Source organism: Apis florea, unplaced genomic scaffold (assembly GCF_048593485.1).
Source record: "Apis florea isolate Af1SG1 unplaced genomic scaffold, ASM4859348v1 contig_1615_pilon, whole genome shotgun sequence".
Lineage (NCBI taxonomy): Eukaryota > Metazoa > Arthropoda > Insecta > Hymenoptera > Apidae > Apis > Apis florea.
Window position 1 is genome coordinate 5,354,966 of NW_028256416.1, and position 19,403 is coordinate 5,374,368.

Consider the following 19,403-nt stretch of genomic DNA (forward strand, 5'->3'; position numbering starts at 1 on the left):
GCAAGAGATCAAAATCTAATGGCCGTAATTTTTTCACCTCTGTGAGAATATATCCGAAGAAAAATAACCGGAGAAACGTAAATCCCCGTTGGCAAAACAAAAATGTTAAAACGCGAAACGATTTACGCCCTACAATTTCTACCACCTTTATCGCGACCACGATGTCCCAAATAGATATCAATCCTTCACCCTGATGTTAGTTCACACGAATTATTACCGTTTACATTTGACCAAAAAGTTGAGCTCTCTCTCTCTTTCTCTCCAATTAAAACGATAAAACGTTGAATCAAACGTCCTACCTTGATAAAATCGAACGTTTTCGTCAACATCACAATGCAACAAGCCTTCTCCTGCCAGACCATCCGCCAAAATTCTGTCACGGTGTTCTCCATAGGTCCCTGAGTCACGATGTAAGCGTTCGGTTTCAATATACTCTGAAATTTAAATTAATTGCAATAAAATAAAATCACATTCAAAGCTAGCGATATATAATTTGTATCTAAATATATATGAGTTAGATTAGATTATGTAAAAAAAAAAAAGAAAATGGATCATATAATTTTTGTAATAATTTTCATTCAGATTTTCATCTGTTGAAACTCGAAAAAAAAGATAACTAAAAAATTATTTCACGCGATAAAAATATAACGATGCTGTCGCTATCTCTATCAAGTTCTATTTCTAGAAATGTGATATGGATTATTCAAATTAAGCTCGATTTCGTGTTCGAAGGTTAAGAAAAATGGGTAACGTTAATCTTGATCTTTGATATGCCGAGTCACGTTGCCGAAAAACAGAATTTCACGTTCTTCCAATAAAAATTTAATCCTCTACGACGTAACCTTTCGATTACGTTCGTTTATATTAAAATAAATTTTTAACGCTGATAACAAATAAGAAAAACATTGATTATAAATATTTTCCGCGATTATTAATTTATTATTATATCGAAATAAATATGTAGAATATCATATTTTAATATTTCCATGAAATCTCGAGGAAATTTAATCAAAGCTTGGACAGCTTAAAGATAGAATCCCTTTTACACTTTGTGTACGATAATGTTGAATTTCAGGATAAGAATGCTTTAACTAATATCGGTCCATGTATCAAGTATCTACTTACATCTACATAAGAGGCATTAACGTAATCAGAATCGGGCTCGCCTTCAATTGGATCCAAAACCACCCTGTTGTAGTCATCTGTACTCGAAAAGGAAATTGATGAATGTTAATAACAACGCCCAAATATGATATGTAAAATCTGTTTTTGCATCAGCAGAATTTTAATCGAAAAACTCGCTATTTAATATTTTATTTTTTAATCAAGCAAGCAAAAAATTGCTGAAAAACAATCTGTTGGATACATATCAAGCGTTTCAATTTATGGGATAAAAATTTATCGGATAAAATATATTATTGACTCGTTTCAAACGTTTACACAATTATTTTAAAAATTGTGCTTTTAATATACGTATAATATAATGAAAATTGTTTTCATTACTGTGTAAAGATAGGGGCGTAAATTTTCGAAATGTTATACGATATATTTCACACATACGTAAAAAGAAAATATTTAAATAATTTTTCAATACACTCTCTATCCGACAATGCAACAATGTTCATTCACTCGTATTCTATCCAATTTCTTCGCGCCTCTGATTGTCCCATCGCGTGTAACGCAATCTACACCCCTAAAAAAAAAAAAGAAAAAAAAGAGAGAGTAGAAATAGAATTTCAAAAACTTGAAACTGAAAATATTGAAAAATAAAATAACGAGATCCATATTCATGGATACTAGTATAAATTTCATTATACCATATAGTATTTCCAATATAAAATTTATAATATATGCATATCTTGCTTATTTATTTTCATGTGTTCTGCATACTTTTATTCGTGTAAAGCATTTCCAATGTATAAACAATCTATATACATTAATAATTTATTAATTTTTCATAAAAAAAAAAAGAAAGAAAAAAGAAGGGAATAAAATAACAAAATTGTATTTTCAAAGAAAAAAAGAAACTACAATATAATTAGATTGATGAAAATTGTAAATCAAATTTCTAAAAACTGAAAAAACTTTTTGATTAACATCTATTTAAAAAAGAAAAAACAATTTGAAATTTAATTAAATTTAAAACCCTCCATTATTTCCAATATGATTATCGTATACGCCTTAAAATAAATATTTCTGCCTACACTTGTTACAAATTCCATTTGTATATTTAGAAATATGTACGTGTACAAAGCGCGCTAACAGAAACCTCAATAAAGAAAAAAAAAAAAAAAAAGGTAAAAATAGATAAATAAAACAACAAGATCGTGTTTTTCGTGGACAAAGGGAAGCCGCTTCTCTAATTGCCCTATTCCGAGTAACAACAATCCGCAATCCCCCCGAGCAGAATGGAGGGGAAAAAGGAAAGTGAAAAACGAAGATGCAAAGAGAGAGAGAGAGAGAGAGAGAACATAGAAATAACAAGATCATGTTGTTTAAACAAAAGGTGAAACGGAAACCAGTCGTTTGATTCTAGCCGGATTCCCGAAAAACCTGGTCAAATTGCTTTTCGAACGAACATTTTCACCCCGTGAAAACAAGCTACTGTATCAATTTCGAGGAAATGTTATTTGATCACGTTTCTCGCGTATATTTCCATCCATATGCGCGGCAGAGACACTAGGAAAAGTTCAAAAATTCGAAACTCTATTATTAATTATTTTCTAATAAATTTGCCAATCCCAATATTTAATTTAGCGTTGAATTTAATAAATAATCGATAATAATAATATTAAGCAATGGATACAGTTTGTAAAATTATAAGTATATATAATTTCTGTAAATTATTAATTAATCATTGAGCTCGTTGCAAATTTTTAATTTTTCAATTTTATAAAATTAATCTCCGGGATTAATTTTTGCAACAACACAGGGAGAGAAATTTTAATTCCTTTTTCGTTTTATTCGTAACACAATGACACAAGATATGTTTTGTGGATTAAAATTCGCAGCTTAAGAGAAGCGAAGTCGTGTCTCATTTAACATTAAAAGCGATGAGTATATATAAAACGGAAGTTTTCCGTTATTACTTAAAATTACTTTTACATTACGATATTATCGAACAAAAATTACAAATATATACAAAGATGATTTTATAATATTTAACGTTATATTACATAATTTATTGTATCATTATTATGTTTAATAATAAACACGTCAATCACGTTCATTAAAATTGACAAGTATCCACACACGATAGATAGATAGATACTTGGATGGGCAACAAATACAAGTGTGCGTACCGTGAGAACGGAAATTCGTGTTGCCCTCAACTTCCGCCATCCCTCTTTACGCTCTTGTGTACGTCGAGCACGCGTACGAAAGGCGAGAATATAACCCGCGTTTCCTAATTAGTCGTGACCGAAATTTTTCTTTTCTTTTCTTTTCTCTCTTACTTTCCCTCTCTCCTCTCTCTCTCTCTCCCTCCCTCCAAGAAGAATAATTAAAAATACGAGCAGGTTGTGCATTGTGTGCACACGGCGAAATCAAAGGATTTGTAGAATAAAAATTGCGAGCGGGAGAGAGTGGTTGAACAATCGTGTTGAAGTATTCTCGTGAGATTGGGAATGGGGTTGTGTTTGCGTTGGAATTAAAAGTTGGGTGTTTGCAGAAGATTTCGAGTTCGGTGTTAAGTTGTTTGGATAGATGGAATTAAGTATTAATTAAGATGGGTTAAGACAACGAATGAATATTGAAATATCTTCGAATTTATGTATGCGTGTGAGAGGGGGGGGGAGGAGGAGGAGGAGGAGGAATTTAAGTATGTTTGGATTTGCGAATTGGGTGTGTTTGCGTTTTGTGTACTGTGTGAATGGATGAAATATTAAATAAATTATATAATTAGATAGAGAAATATTGTTGGATCGGATATTCTTGAATGAGGGTGAATTCACGATTATTAATTATCTTTGCGATGATGTATTGTTGTACAAGGATAAAGTATTTGTGAAATATAATAAATTAAGTTTCCAAGTTATTTTTGTAAAAGTATAGATTAATTTGTTTATGGAATAGCGAAGTATCGAGTTACCTGTGTCAATAGCGAATTGTGTCCTGAATTTCTCCATATAAAATTGAATTAATTTGCTTGAGAAATAGTATATTAAATGTTAAATTACCTTTGAAATAATGAAATCATGTTTGTTCACGTGTCTGTGTAGAAATAAAATGAAATATTAAATATTATTCGTGTAGGAGTTACAGTAAACGTTTCTTTCGTTATTTCTTTCATATCCTTTTGAAATAATTATTAGAAGCAAAGTTATTTGAAATTATACGTGGAGAAATTGTTCACTTATTATTAAAAAAAAATTTAAAAAAAGATCATATTTGTCTGCATATAGTATATCACGTATACTGGTTTCAAATATGACAAAATCTCTAATTTAAAAGTTTACCATATTGATCAATGATATTATATACAATGTTGAGTGATTGTTACTTACAAGGAATACACCTCTGGTTCTGGTTCTTTTCTTTGTTGGCTGGCTTCATGGCGTGTCTACACGAATGCGTCTCCACCTTCGTTGCCGTCTGTAAAACAAATAAATCAAATTTTTAAAACATCATATGATATAGAAAATGATATAGAAAAACTTGGAAGTTAACAAAAATTATATCTATTATATGTTACATATATTTTTTTTTTTTTTTTTTTTTAAGAAAAGAAGAATAATTTTTACCGTTACAAATCGAAGAAAATAAGCATCAAGTTAAATCTTTGATCGATCGTTACCAGCTGATATTAGAAATATTAATTTTTAAATATTCCCCTTTATAAATTTACAAAATATTATATTAATTGAAATCACGAGCGTACACTCGTTCCAGCGAACGTGATAATGACACGTAAGTGACACTGTTGGCAGTGGATACAAAGTTTAAATTAAACTCTCTCGATTATTAATGAACCGGGCGGAATTACTCCGCGTCCGAATTTCATAAATTTCGTTTGCAATTTATCGTTTATACACGTGCAAATATACGGATATGGGATCGTTAATTTCCAATAGTTATACTACAAACTCTATAACGTCCCCTTTTTCACTTCAAATATTATCTATTATTTCATTTATACAAAACGTATCAAAAACTTGGATTTATCTATAAATCGTTAATTTTAATTTCAATATACTTTCAAACAGTATTAGATTTTTTCCTTTCTTGATTCGTAAGGAACAGATTAAGTTCAGTTTCATTTTTTTAAAATTTTTACAATCCTTCAGGAATTTTTCTCTCTTCAATCAAGTTTCGTACTTTCATTTTTCATTATTTGTCACAAATTCTGTAATACAAATTAATCTTTGGATAAAAATAAAAGAGTCGTACAACAATAGAGAAAAAAAAAAGTCGATAACTAATATTTCACAATTCAAACAACACTGTAAAGTTCAAAAAATCTCCCATATCTCTCATAGCAATCACAACAACAATAGAAAAAAGATCAATGACAAATTTTTCATTCGTCATTCACGATACAACTCCACAAAGCTAAATTTCTAAAATTCAAAAAAATTTCCATCTCTCGTGATATCGTCGCTCTTACCAACGATAGAAAGAGAAATCGACGACAAATTTTTCATATTATTCGTTATTAACTTTGCAATAACAACGATTTTTCGAAATTCAAAAATTCTTTATCTCTCGTAGAAAAAAAAAAAAAAGAATCGATGAAAAAATTTTTCGTATTCGCCGTTAAAACTCATGATAATCAACAACAGAAAAAAAAAAAAAAAAAAAAAAGAATCGATTGATCATCGATTCCACACTACAAATTACCTTTTTCAAATTCAAAAAGTCCCGTATCTCTCAGTGTAATCATCCGTGCAAATGATAAAAAAAAAAAAAAAAAAAAAAAAAAAAAAAAGAGAACAACGACTCAAAGGCAAACAAGCACACGGATCGAACAGTCACCTGTCCGCCTCTCGAATCGCTTTCGATGAACTCGGCGTGAAAGAGGGTTGATAAACGTCGAGCCAATTACCGTGTTCCGATCGGCGGGGAAGGCAATCGACGCGTGTATCGTTGCGAATTAAACGGTGCCCGTAAATTCCCGACGCGACGAGGAGATCCGAGAAGCCAGCGATCCAAACGAGTTTTCAGCCTTCGTCATCTCGATAATTCTCGTACCGGCTGATAAGGAAACCTTGGTGAACGGTGGCGAAATATAGTTTCCGTCGGGCTGACCAAAATTCAATCTGGTTCGTTCGACCGGCGGAAAATGGATCTGGTGATATTTACCGGTGTCTTGGGGATAATTTAATAATCGTGAAATACGATAGATAGATGGATGGATAATTGAGATCGGTAATTTTCAAGATGGAGAGGAGGAATTTTGATAATTTCTGAATAAAAAATATTATTGAAGATAGGATGTGAAAAAAAAAATTTGTTGAGATATATATATATAAAGATTGTGTAATTTCTTTTTTTATTGAGAAATGAGACTTTGAATTAACAAAGTAAGGAAAAATCTTTGTTGAAAGTTTGGAATTATTATGGAATACACGAGAAAAAAAAAAAAAACTTCTTTTAAAAGAAGCGAGATTAAAATTTTACACAACCTTAGAAAATTCTGTGGACCAAAATTGATCGAAATAAAAAATTTTTCCAAGACTTTAGTTGGAAAAGTTAGAATTACGTAACCTTGGAAAATTCTCTCGACTAAGATCTAATAAGAAATAAGAAAATCCAAGAGTTTGGAACAAGTTAGAATTACACAATCTTTTGTAAAAAAATTTTCTCGATTAAAATTTAACAAAGTGAGAAAATTATCATAAGATGTTTGATATGAAAAGTGATTGTAGATTGACCAGTAAATCCGTAAGTCATCAACAAGATTCAATGAAAGTTTCACGGATTTCCATGAGGGTCTGGTTCATCTGGTTCGCCAGTCTACCAGTCTGAGAGGCAAAAGCTATTCTCTGTTCCCAGGTGTCTGGCTCAGAATTTGTGCACCAAAATGGCAGTCTAATGAGAAACCGATATCGAGCCGAGTTACTCGATTCCACTACCTATTCTCACGAGATCGCTTTGTCTCCTAGATGTCGTCTGCCACCAATGTCTTGGCTGTCTGCCTATCCTGAGCCACTTTGCACCCTCTCCAATACATATATATTTCACCGGTGGGAATGATCCCCTCGTATAATTTTGTCGTGGCGAATGCATACATTGAACGTTTCTGAATCGTGGAATTGAATTATTTTATTTCATGAGATTTTGATAGTAGTGCTGATGATTTTTTAAACAAATCGATATTAAATATTTGAATTTTTGTTACCGTGATTTTAAATTGTCGTTAAATGACAGGTGGAGTTTTATTTTTATATTGGATTTTGGAAAAATGATTATTAAAATTTTATAACTGTTCTACTCTACTCGAATATTTCTGTTTCAAAAATTTAATTCTTAGAAAAATATTAATCTTCTCAATCACACGAATCCCCCTCGAAAGAAGCTATTGTATAACCGTTGTTAGAATCTCTTGAAACAACACAAAAATCCTTTTAAACTTCATTTCGATCCGATATCTTGAGAAGGAAGAGGAGATTCCAAGTAAGTTGTAAGTCGAAGTTATTATTAGAAGCGCGAAATAAGGCTCGAAAACGTTGGTATCATCGTTGGGGAGGGGGAAAGAAGGGGGTGTAGGTCGAGATTTATTGTCCTCACCTGAAACTCGACGCGGTACAGAACAGGAAACTTTCGACGTAACTCGCAAAGCTTGGGAAATTGCGAGAGTTCGGTCGGCGCGGTTGGCAGGGTGGTGCTCATACTGCTACCGAGTTCCTCCGTGGCTGTGAACAAAAAAGAAAAGGGATTAATGTGGCGGACACTCGAAATCTGTCGAGTAAATCGACAGTTTCTACTTGAAACATTGCTTCTCTGAGAAAGAGAGAAAGACGAATGGATATATCAGTGACGACTATGGACACTTTACGTGAAATTAAAATATCCGAATATTCAATATAAATGTAAAATATATGGTAAATTTTGTTTCTATACACTTTGTATCACATACAACAAACCAGTGAACTCGTAAATGTAACTTTTAAATTTTCATATTAAAATTGTAAAAAAGAAGTTAAAAATCTGCTTAGAAAATAGAGAGAACTATGCCATCGAAGTCGCTTTTTGTTTTATCCCGATATCTCAATCGGTTGCAGAGATATACGCATTCGAAGTATAGCATAGCGCTTAAGATACGACAGATATTATGAATGGATTCGCGACCTACTGACCTATATTTTTTCCTAGAAATGTGTACTACGTTTTTCTAAGAATCGCGTCTGTCGCTTGTCTGCAGTTTGGGATAGGTCAGCGAGACGAGGTGCGGGCGAGAGGTCCGAGTAAGAGACAAGGACGGAGATGGTAAACGATTAAAAATTACCTTTTTCTTTACACGACGATATCTCGGGAACCGGAAGTCGTATCGAGATAAATGAAAAAGCGTTTTAAAGGGTAAGGATCCGCGCTTCCAATGATCGTTCATTCGTTGACCGGAAGTTATTATCTTCGAAATTACAGCGGTTCAAAGTTTCCCTAATTTTAATAGAGTTTAACAGAGTTTAAGGCGAACGATTAAAAATTAACTTTTGTTCACGCGACGATATCTCTGGAACCGGAAGTCGTATCGGGATAAATGAAAAAATATTTTAAAGAGAAAGATTCCGCGCTTTCAACGATCGTTCATTCTTTGACCAAAAATTATTATCTTCGGAATTATAGCGGTTAAAATTTTTCTAATTTTAATAAAGTTCGATTGAGTTCTAAAATACACTATGCTATAGATAGATATTTATTTTTGAAAAAATATTAATTAATGTTACTTTTAATAATTGTATAAAATCTGCTTTTTACAATGAGAATATGTGTTCAAGATTAAGGCACGAGAAATATAGTATTGGTTGGTTAAAATTGAGAAGTAAATTAAGTATTTTCAGATTAAGAATATTTATAGAGTCTTAATGACTGAAAAACATCATTTAACATTGGAAAATAAAGAAAACAGGAAGCACACGGGAGACTGGAAATTAACACAAACGTTTACCCAGCTATTTATTGCTAACTTAATTACGTTAGCAATTATAACTGGAACGTAATTCCAGAAAGAGTTTGAAAAATGTAAGCAAGCGATGCTTATACACTATATCGTGTTTAAATCTTACAAAAAGATTTTATACGTGACGAGATACTTCATTAAAAATATTTTTTAACTAAAATAAGATCGCTGTGAAATATAATCCCCCGTTTTTTGATGAGCAGAGGATTAAATTAATTTAACAAATGAGATCTTCTATTTTTTCCAAACTTCATATAATAATAATTTTCAAGTTTCCAGAAAATTTGGTAATTTGCAAGTTCTTTCTGTTCGAAGAATTATTATAACGTATTTATAAAAATTCTTCTCAATGTTTTTAGAAGATTAAACAACTTCTAATTTCGCCATTTCATTTCGAAAAAATTCAATCGCGAGATTCGAACGTACCTTTAATTACACCGGATAATTGAATTTCGTGTCAGACGCAAACTATCCATTACTAGACTGCTGACAGATCCCCGAAGAAAACCGAATCAAGTTGAAAAAGAAAAATATCTCGTCCACTCTCATTCATCCATTCATCCATTCGCCTAAATGTAAATTTATGCTAATGTTTGTATTTCCATTTTTATCCCACGTTTCTTCTTCGATCGACACACTTTTATCTCTTTCTTTTGACTACTCTTTAAATTAATCACTCGTAGTAAAGATTCTTAAAAATTTTATCCAGTATAAAGAAAAAAATCGTCCATTTTTTAAATATTTTAATTGAGAAAATTTTTATCTTCTCCGATCCTCGTTTCATTCCATTACAACAATTATCGGCCATCGATTGAAACTAAAGTAATTGCGATTACGAAAAATTCAAATTGCGAATATTGAAATAATCACGATGGAAGAAATCTGTTTTCAAATTATATCTAGTGTGTTCATAAATCGTCGCAAAGAGAAACGTTTCAGAAGAGAATACTTTTTAAATCACACTTTTACCTTTATCTTTCTCTCCCTAGGTAATAAGCTTAAAGTCTTTACGACTAGAATTCATTTTTACAGCAATTTCTAAAACAAAAAGAGAGAGAAAAGAAGGGAGAAAATAATATCATAATTCACCGAGTAACTAGCAAAATTGGGATTTTTTTGTTTCACTAAATAAACAAGAAGTTTTATGTGGCCATGGAACCAGCCAACTTATCCAATAGCCATCCAGTTTTAAGTCGTTTTTATCCAAAGAGATCATCGGTTTGGATAAGCTATTCCCTTAAAAGAGTGTTTCGAAACTGGGTCACGCCTCTGCATATAAACATCCCCCGCGAATCTCATCAACTTCCTGGAACGTTGTCACGTCCCAATATGTAACGGTGGAAAGTGGAACATCGGTGGCAAACATCGGCAAACATACTCGATTTTTGGATTCGTTGGATATTTCCTCGAGGATATTTAATGGAAATTTTTGGTTACCCCAGGACCCTTCTCCTCGATTCATTCGCTTTTATCGATTCTCGCAATCGAGATAGTTAATCGACGATAGTTTTGTTATTACACACTTGTCCCTCATCTAAGGTTTCACTATCTAAAGTTTCAGATTGTAATCCATTTCACGACAAACGATTCCCACTCGTCAATCCTATACGTCTGGTTATCTGGTTCAAGATCGATCCACATCATCCACATGTAACTGTTACACAGAAAGGATAAAAATAAAATAAAATATACTGTACTTATATAAGAGATGAGACTGCAATCAATGAACTCCGTTACAATGCTAATTTTTAAATCTATTTCTCAAAGTAAACAAACGAGATTCCACATCGCCATAAAAAGAAAAAGAAACTCGTGATCCCTGTTACCAAAAACTTTTGCTCCGAATCACCTGTTTCCTTTATTATTTCCGTATATAAAAAACAATCATCGATTCTATTAAACCGTATCGATCCATCCTTTATTCGCCTAATTACATAACAATGGTTGCAGAGAGGGAGAGAGGGTTGGTACAACGGCCTCATTAGCCTTTATCAGCGTTCGATGGCCGCAAGAAAGCCGCGATGACACAGGCATCCCCGTTGCTTCATCCCCAACCCTCATTGTCCCCGGAGCGTTCCAAGCCGGCCGAATAAAAAAGCAATCAAGGCTGTAGCCGCCGAGTTATACGAGGGCGATTCACCGCAGAAATAGGGCGGCTAATTATCCTGTTCGGCGTTAAAAATAAAACGAAGACCCACCTATGATGGGACCTGTTAATGGATCTCTCTCCTCTTCCCCCCTCCTCGCCACGGTTTCTTGCGTGCAACAACAACGATTCTCGTTACGAGCAATTAGAAACGTAATCTCGCGTGATGGAATAACAGATCGGATAAAGCGAATGACAATGAATCTTTCTGGAATTTGTCCAATTGGTCGTTGGATTATTTTGCGAAAATTATGTTGCGCGAATCTCGTGTTATGTTTCAAGAAAGATTGAAGAAAGATCGAATCCTTCCACTGGAAATTATGTATATTATTATTACAATTTTAAAATGAAAAAAAAGGGAGGGGATTAGCAGAATTACGATCCGTGAGAAATCGATTCGTTCGATCAATTTTCAAACCTTTCCAATCGCGCTATTAAACTTTGGTTAAAATCACTTTTCCAGATTGCATCGATAATCGTTTCAACAAACTTTCGAAGGACTCGAGGATTATTAAACAGGCAAGCTAGCTATTTATAGGAAAATAATCAAAACGAGGCGCGATGTTGGCCCTCTCGAATAATAAGCGTTCTTCTTAAGCGACGACAATAAGTCAGAATAAAAATTCGACCTTATCCTCCCCAGGATAATGTAATTATACAAACAGATACGTTTGATTTAAGATAAAAGCCTCGCACGAACACCTTCTATTATCCAACTTTGAACCTAGTAATAGCTAGTCCATTCAACTATCAGAGAATCAAACAGAAAAGCTCTTTGCGAAGAATCCAAGAGCCGTGTACAAACAAATTCATATATCAGATAATACTGTGCAGTTTATTCACATTCCCTTATGCTTTGCAATATGGATTTTGTTGAACGTTTGCCTGCGGTATCGTGCTACGTATAAACACATTTATAAATCCTTTTATTTCTCTTCAATCCTTCGTTCAACGATCCCACAGAATCCGCGGTGAATGGTCGAAGACACGTGTCAGAGGTCGATCAAGCTCGACTCGTACGTTTTCAAGGGTGGATTCCATTCCATCCTTTTGAAAGTCACCGCGGTTTTTCGACTTTTTTTTTTTTTTTTTCGAGGCGAGCTAAACGGTTTACGAACGTTTGCTCTTTGTGTCATCCACAGGTGTGCCACGGAAATAATATCGAACCCGAAAGCGGATCGTTTCTCTCTCTTTGATTTCCACGGCTTTAACCCCATCCATTCCCCTGGACACGATTCGTTGACGTTCGAAACTGAAACTGTTGGCCATCGTGAATGAAAGTGGATGAGCGAGTACAATAGAATTCCGCTTATCCGAAGCTGAGGGACGAACAGTTACCAACACAAGTATAAATAACAAATTCTATGATTTTTCCAACAATTCAGTCGATGAGAATTCGTTCAAATTTGATTATGAAATTTGCGAGTAAATTTTGTTGGAACATCTAGTTTTTCGAAAGAAATTTTTCGTAATAACTTAATCATCTTTTAATGATACGTTGTTCGTGATTTTTTTTTATTATTCATTTATCTAAAGATTGGATGAGAACAGCAGGGAATTCCTCTCTTCTCTTCCTCTTTTTCTTTTCCTTCTCGTTCATCTTCAGCATCATTTTCTTCTTCCCTTCTCTCTCTCTCTTTCTCTATCTCATCTTCAGCAACATTGAATTTTTTCCAACCTCGACGTATACTTTACAGAGTGCACGATGATATTAAAAATGCTCATCACGTTAAAAAGAGAAACAATTGAGGAAGACATTTTATTTCACCTCTGTGATTAGTTTCCGTGGCACGATAAGCAATCTTTTTGCGAAACAACAACAGCAATGAAACGAACGTGTTACGTATTGTTGCTTTTCATTTTTCGATTCTTGATAGCAAACGCTGCTACCGTTTTATATTTTCGACAAGTTAAATGGAATTACGTGGCACGTTTTAAATATTTTTCAATCCGAACGAAAATTATATCTTGAAATTTCACGATGCAACAATAATTTTGTTTAAATGTTATAATTTAATAAAAGAGTTTAATTAAATATTTCAGCGAAACCGAAATGGCTTACTTTTCCCCTCCTCGCCGATATTACGTAATTTTCTTCTTCCAGGCTGTTGCTCCTTTGAGACAAACAAATTGTTAGAACAAACAACCTCTCGTGATATTCGTTAGAACAAATGGAAATTGACGATTGCACTTTTTCCTCTGTTTCATAAATAGTTAATTTGAATTTTCTCTCGCTCTCTCTCTCCTTTTTCAAAGCTGTTTTTCAAAGCTCGTGGTTCTTTGAAATTTGAGAAATGACTCGTCCCTCTAGAAATTGTCGAAGAAAATTGTTGGTGTAATTAATTCTCTCGATTGATTTCAGTTTCTTTGATCTCACTCGAAATATATGTATATATATTTCTTCTTTGTTGTTTTAAAATGATCTTGTTTTTTTGCTTTTAATCAAAAATGATCGAACGCTTAACGACATTAAGATTTTTGGTTGTCGATATCGAATCAATAGCATTAAGTTAATATTGCCCCAAAGTGGGCAAACAGAGCATGGAAAATTAATATCAATACCTGAAGAATTCTGAATAGCTGGCAAAATTCAAACTTGCTCGCATTCAAATGAAAAGCACTCCGGGTTTCTCTATAACTACATGCGGTTTCAAAGTTATTAAGTCGAGTAATAAGTTTATCTATCTTGCGATAGCGTAAGTTTTTAACACAGATATAAATGTAAAATCGCAAAGTTATAAATGTAATCCACCCTCTACCACAATTTCACCTATAAAATTATAAACTCACAGAATCAATGTTTACGTCTTCTGAATGCGATAAAAATTAATTATAAAACAAAATTGCCATTAATAATTCGTCAAGATTCATCTGTTTTTTAGAAAACGAGAAGAACGTTCGAAGTGTCCGCACTTAGAATTAATCACGATTAACCAAGGTTGGACAAGGAGTGTATCAAAATAGTTTCGAGTTTCAAAAGTTGAGCCCAAACTTCCATTAAACAATCATCAGGTTCACTTATGAAAAGCTTTCGAAATCAGCGGATCCAGCGGGAAATTAGGACCACCTTTCGCCATCGTAAAAACTCAGGGCTGGTAGCCGCGAACGTAATTACAGTGGAGGAATTGAATGTCGTGTCTGACACAGATCGTCCATTACCACTGTTGGGAAGTTTGCCAGCCAAAGAACCAGGAGGGAAAAAAGGGGAGGTGGAAGCTCCTCGTCCCTGATTTCGTATGCATTTGCGTTATCGTTTCGATGTTTTGATAAGATATGCCTAGCTACGTCGAATTTTGCGCAACGTTATTTATATCGTTTGACGAATATACTTCGAAGATGGATTGGTGGGAATTTTTTTTTTTGTGATCGAGTATTCGTTGAATAATAATGAAATTAATTCTTTCTTATAGGATAAAAACATAATGTTTGTTTAACACGTTTGTGTATCCAATTTTTGTCGTTCTTCCCTTTTTTTTTAGAGTGATATTCTTTTTCTTCTTTTTGATGTAATATTCAATAATAAATTATTCATTGTTACGAATATTTTTTACACGTAACGTGTTAAACATTTAACACGAATTGTGCATCCAATTTTTGTCGTTCTTCCTTCCTTTCCAACGTGATATTCTTCTTCTTCTTCTTTGGAATCGTTCATAATATTTAATTATGAATCAGTCGATCATTGTTATGGAATAGCTCATCAATTTTTATTATATTTAAATAATTATTTTCTGAGGACAAAATAATGAATTCGATAAAACAGTATCTCTATTATTCGAATATTAACGAAGTTCTATTATATTCTCCTTTCGTAAGAAATGTTTAAATTTAATGGATCTTTTATTTCTTCATCTTCCTTCTTTTTTTTTTCTTTTGTAGAAATTATCGTTGATGTTCGTTCGCAATTGTTCCTCGTTCTTTTAAAATCATTTATAATCTTCGTGAAAGATATACTTTTGTTCCTATCGACAAAAAATTAATTAATAATTAGAAACGAACATCTTTGATGTAGTAACACGATTTTGGCCAGACTAATTGTGTGCCAACACCTTTTAAAAAAAGAAAGAAATAGTATATTATTATAACGTTTCTAAAATTAAAACAAAAGTATTTATCTTAAAAATTATATAAATTATTACGTTCTTTGGCTTCTGAAATTCCATCAAAAGAAATTTTCCTAACATAATTTTTCCTAATTAGAAAACGTCAAAGAATTTAAAACTTTCACCCTTTATTTTAATTTCTTTTGAGCGAAGAATTATAATTACACATCCCTCTATTTAATACATAAAAAATATTTCATGTTCAAACGGTCAATCATGCATATGATTTACCTTTAATCTTTCAACTATCTTTCGACTTTCTATCTTCCTCAATTTCCCTCAAAGGAACTCTCAGATGAAATTATCAAATATATACACCGAGTTAACTTCTTCCTCTTGTTATTAAAAAAAAGCAAAAGTCCAAATATATATATATATATAAATCCACGTTATTAAAATGAATTCATTATTTAAAAAAAAATATATATAATCCAAATATATCCGAATCCATCTTGTTCAGCTATGAATGTTATCAAACAAAAACAATGGCAGCAATGAATTTAACATATTCGTAAAATCGATCGCCTTAAAATTTATCTGTACGTAGCATCGTAGGATGCATCGTAGAAATAAGATTTATGAAAACGACGTTATAAAGTACAAAGCATCTTTGTTTCGTATTTCATAGGCGATCGATACGATCACGTCGAATACCTTTGTGAACCGCAAGTGCTTCATTATATCTCGGCAAGATCGCCGACACAGCGGGCTTTCATCTTTGTTTGGTGACACGGGTCGGAGGATTCTTCATCTTCGACCTTCAACGTAGGTGAATGAAAGTTTTCTTCGGGGAGGGAAAACTAATTTTTTTTGATAAATGAATAAGTGAAAACGTTTCAATTTTCTTTCGTCAGCCTCTATATAAAATATCGTCACGTGTCTGCAAATTGTTGAATGAATTTGAAAGTTGAAAAATTTTTGTTTGAAATCTTCAAACTTGAAAATGTTCGAGTTTTAAATAATTTTCACGTTAGATTATATATCACGTATAGTGATTGAAAATTTGAAAAGGTGAAATGAAAATATTAACTTTGGAAATTTACAAAAAGAACAGGTAAAAAATATAAAAATTTGTCGAGTGTTAAAATTTAAGATTGATTCTCAACGAGAATGAAACGTACTCGTGAATGAAAATATGAACGCTTTAAAATTAGAAATAGATTTATGAGCTCGAATATTTGAATGTTCGAAAAAAGCTCGTGTAAATTTCCATACTAAATGGAATGTTGTACACCATCCATTAATATTAGAATTCTATATATATATATTATACTGCCAATGAAATATACGCATGAACGATAAAAATCATCGATTGGGGAAAATTTAAAAACTTGGAATTTACGAGCAGGTTATAAAAACTTGAAAGCTTGAAAATTTGAAAATTCGCAAATACCCAAGTATCTAAATTTCCATGCTGAATGGAACGTTCTCTATTTTTATTGGCAATGAAACGGCGTCTATAGATAGAATCGAAAGCTTCAAATATACAAAAGCACAGGTGTAAAAGCTGTGGGGAGGAAATAAAATTTTTAATTCCAAAATTGTAACAAAGATCAATACAAGATTGCACAATTGAAATGAATTATCTGTTAGATCTTGATTAATTAATTTCGAAATTAATTTGAAATCGAGTAGGAAATTTTTCCATAACAACAAATATATAACATTCTTCGATCTGTATAATTTTAATTTCCTTTCTTCTTCGGTGAATCAGAATATCATAATTTTTTTATCAATTTGCATCATAATTTCAAATTCAACGTTATTACGATCGCCACGTTTACCAGTGTCCTTTGCCATGCGGTCTGGACAATCATGTTTGCGGCACAACACGACAGGTGTGCAATTACCATCGAACATGTACGAAATATGGATTGCGAACAGGTTGACGTTAACTCTGCGGCCCACCTTTGGCAAAACGGCCTCATAACAGGCCAGTATATATGTTGTTACGAGAGTATTAAAGGGATAATCAGTCTGGTTAAAACGTTATGATAGAATAATATAGTAATATCGGTGCATTAGTTTAATGCGATTAAATTCGTATCGTAAGACATAAATTTTGGTTCCTGTAATTTATATAAACTGTAAATACGTTTTCGCTTCAGAGACGTCGATATTAAAAAAAAAAAAAAAAAAAAAAAAACACTAGGATCCAATTTATGAAGAATATTAAAAATCGAAACATGCGATGGAAGATTTTGAAAATTTTTGGAAAAATTGCTAAAATTTGGAAAATTAGAAAATTGAAAATTTCTTTTTACGCAATTACAATATTTTTCCTCGATCTGAAGACGCTTCGAATTTTAAAATCCTCGACACGTTCTCGAACGTGTTATTTTCTCGCTCTTCGTCATCGACACAATTTTTTCCTCCCCCTTTCAAAGATGATAGAGCCTTTCAAACGTCCCTCTTCAGACGTCACATCCAGTACATCGCATCCCTATCGAGTCTTCTAATCAGGATTATTAAAGTGCCGTCCTCCTAGGGACAACTTAATTTATGATTGACTCGATCGCCTTTCAAATCAACCGCCATTCAAACGGGCGGGGTTTATGATTGGCTGGTAAATCGGATAGAGGCGATAATCAAGGGAACGCGCGTTATCGTTTGTATGCGAAAACACGAATACCCGTGCATACCCGTCCGATTCCATCCGATTCCGCCCGATTCCACCCGAATCAAATACTATATTCAACGAAAAGGAGATGGCCGGCTATGCCCCTAGGCGAATTTCAAATTCAAATAAAGCGACCGATGAGAAAATTATACGAATCTCGTTCGAAAGCTGACAGAACGATGATTGAAGGAAATTTAAGTGAGAAATTAACCTTCGTTCAATGTTACCATTCAAATAATTTTCGTGGAACAATCAGTTTTCCATCCATTTCTCTAACTTGTTGCTTTTTCTAAGGTTATAAATTTATAACATTTTTTGGAAACTGAGCATTTATTTGTAATTTATCTGTTTTTTAAAGATTTTTCTTAAAACGAGATTTTTTTTTTAAATATTGGGAATAAAGAAATCGAATAATTAAAAAATTATTATTTTAAAATGTAACTAAGTGTAACTATTCATTTATTTATTTTTCATCGATCATCATCGATCATGACCCCCAAAGCGTCATCGACTGTGATTCTAATTCGGTGATCACCGATGACCTCCATGGCGGTCAACCAGTTAACACGTGACTTCCTTATACGAAAATATCGATGATATCGAGGATGCACGAGTTCGCGTGTGTATTTTCGACACTTGCGTCAACGAAGAAGAAGCCACAGGGTTAAGAAATGAAGAGAGAAATCGATTGGCTTTGACTTAGAGGGCGCGAGAAAGTATAATTGGATTGAATATATTTCTCGAGAAGATAAATCGGGCAAAATAAAAATAATTCCCTGTTTTTCTTCAAAATTCTCTAGGAAAGTTGAAAATGAATGAAAAAAGACAAGCTCGCATAATATATACATTGATCAAGCTTTTTTTTTCAAAAAAAAAAAAAAAGGAAAATCAATTTAATCTGTCCTGTTCCTTCCCCATCGATTCTTCTATAAATATTTCCTTCGAATCCTCCCTTCAAGAGGGGATGTATAAACTTTAAGGAAAAAACTTGGAAAGAAAAATCTAAAGGGGAAAAAATTTCGACTTACCATTTCTTAATATTTCAATAACCTTTTAAAATTTAATCTCTCTCTCTCTCTCTCTCTCTATTTTTCATCCCTATACTTGCACGTTTATTTCCGAATTTACAACGTAATTTCAATTAATGTCCAACGAGGCAAGTTGAGGCAAATATATAAGAAATGTTTTCCACGCAAATATTTCCTTTGAAAACGTCTTCAAGGACCTTCCACCTTCTCCCAGAGGAAAATTTCGACTTCTAAAAGACCTTCTAGGGAGGATCATCGATCGTCGCGATTGACGATATCGATTCGAGCATTCGAACTCTTCTAATTCTGGATCATGGATCCGACCCAGTAACCGCGCGCATCTCAATCAACTCCCCCAACTTATTTGCGCTCGTCTCATTTCTCGTCT

General features: G+C 33.0%; 1 protein-coding gene and 1 long non-coding RNA gene across 2 annotated transcripts in view; one reads left to right on the plus strand and one right to left on the minus strand.

Moving 5' to 3' along the window:
* Positions 1-19,403, plus strand: part of LOC147658849 (uncharacterized) — a 161,846-nt gene that overhangs the window by 96,871 nt on the left and 45,572 nt on the right. The gene's annotated exons all lie outside the window — the stretch shown is intronic.
* Positions 1-19,403, minus strand: part of Ptp36E (protein tyrosine phosphatase 36E) — a 95,594-nt gene that overhangs the window by 8,061 nt on the left and 68,130 nt on the right. The window contains exons 3-6 of the mRNA XM_003690156.4: positions 7,729-7,853; positions 4,506-4,593; positions 1,126-1,202; positions 300-434 (exon numbers count right to left, since the gene is read on the minus strand). Of these exons, the coding sequence (XP_003690204.1) occupies positions 300-434; positions 1,126-1,202; positions 4,506-4,593; positions 7,729-7,853 (425 nt within the window). The remainder of the gene's footprint in view (positions 1-299; positions 435-1,125; positions 1,203-4,505; positions 4,594-7,728; positions 7,854-19,403) is intronic.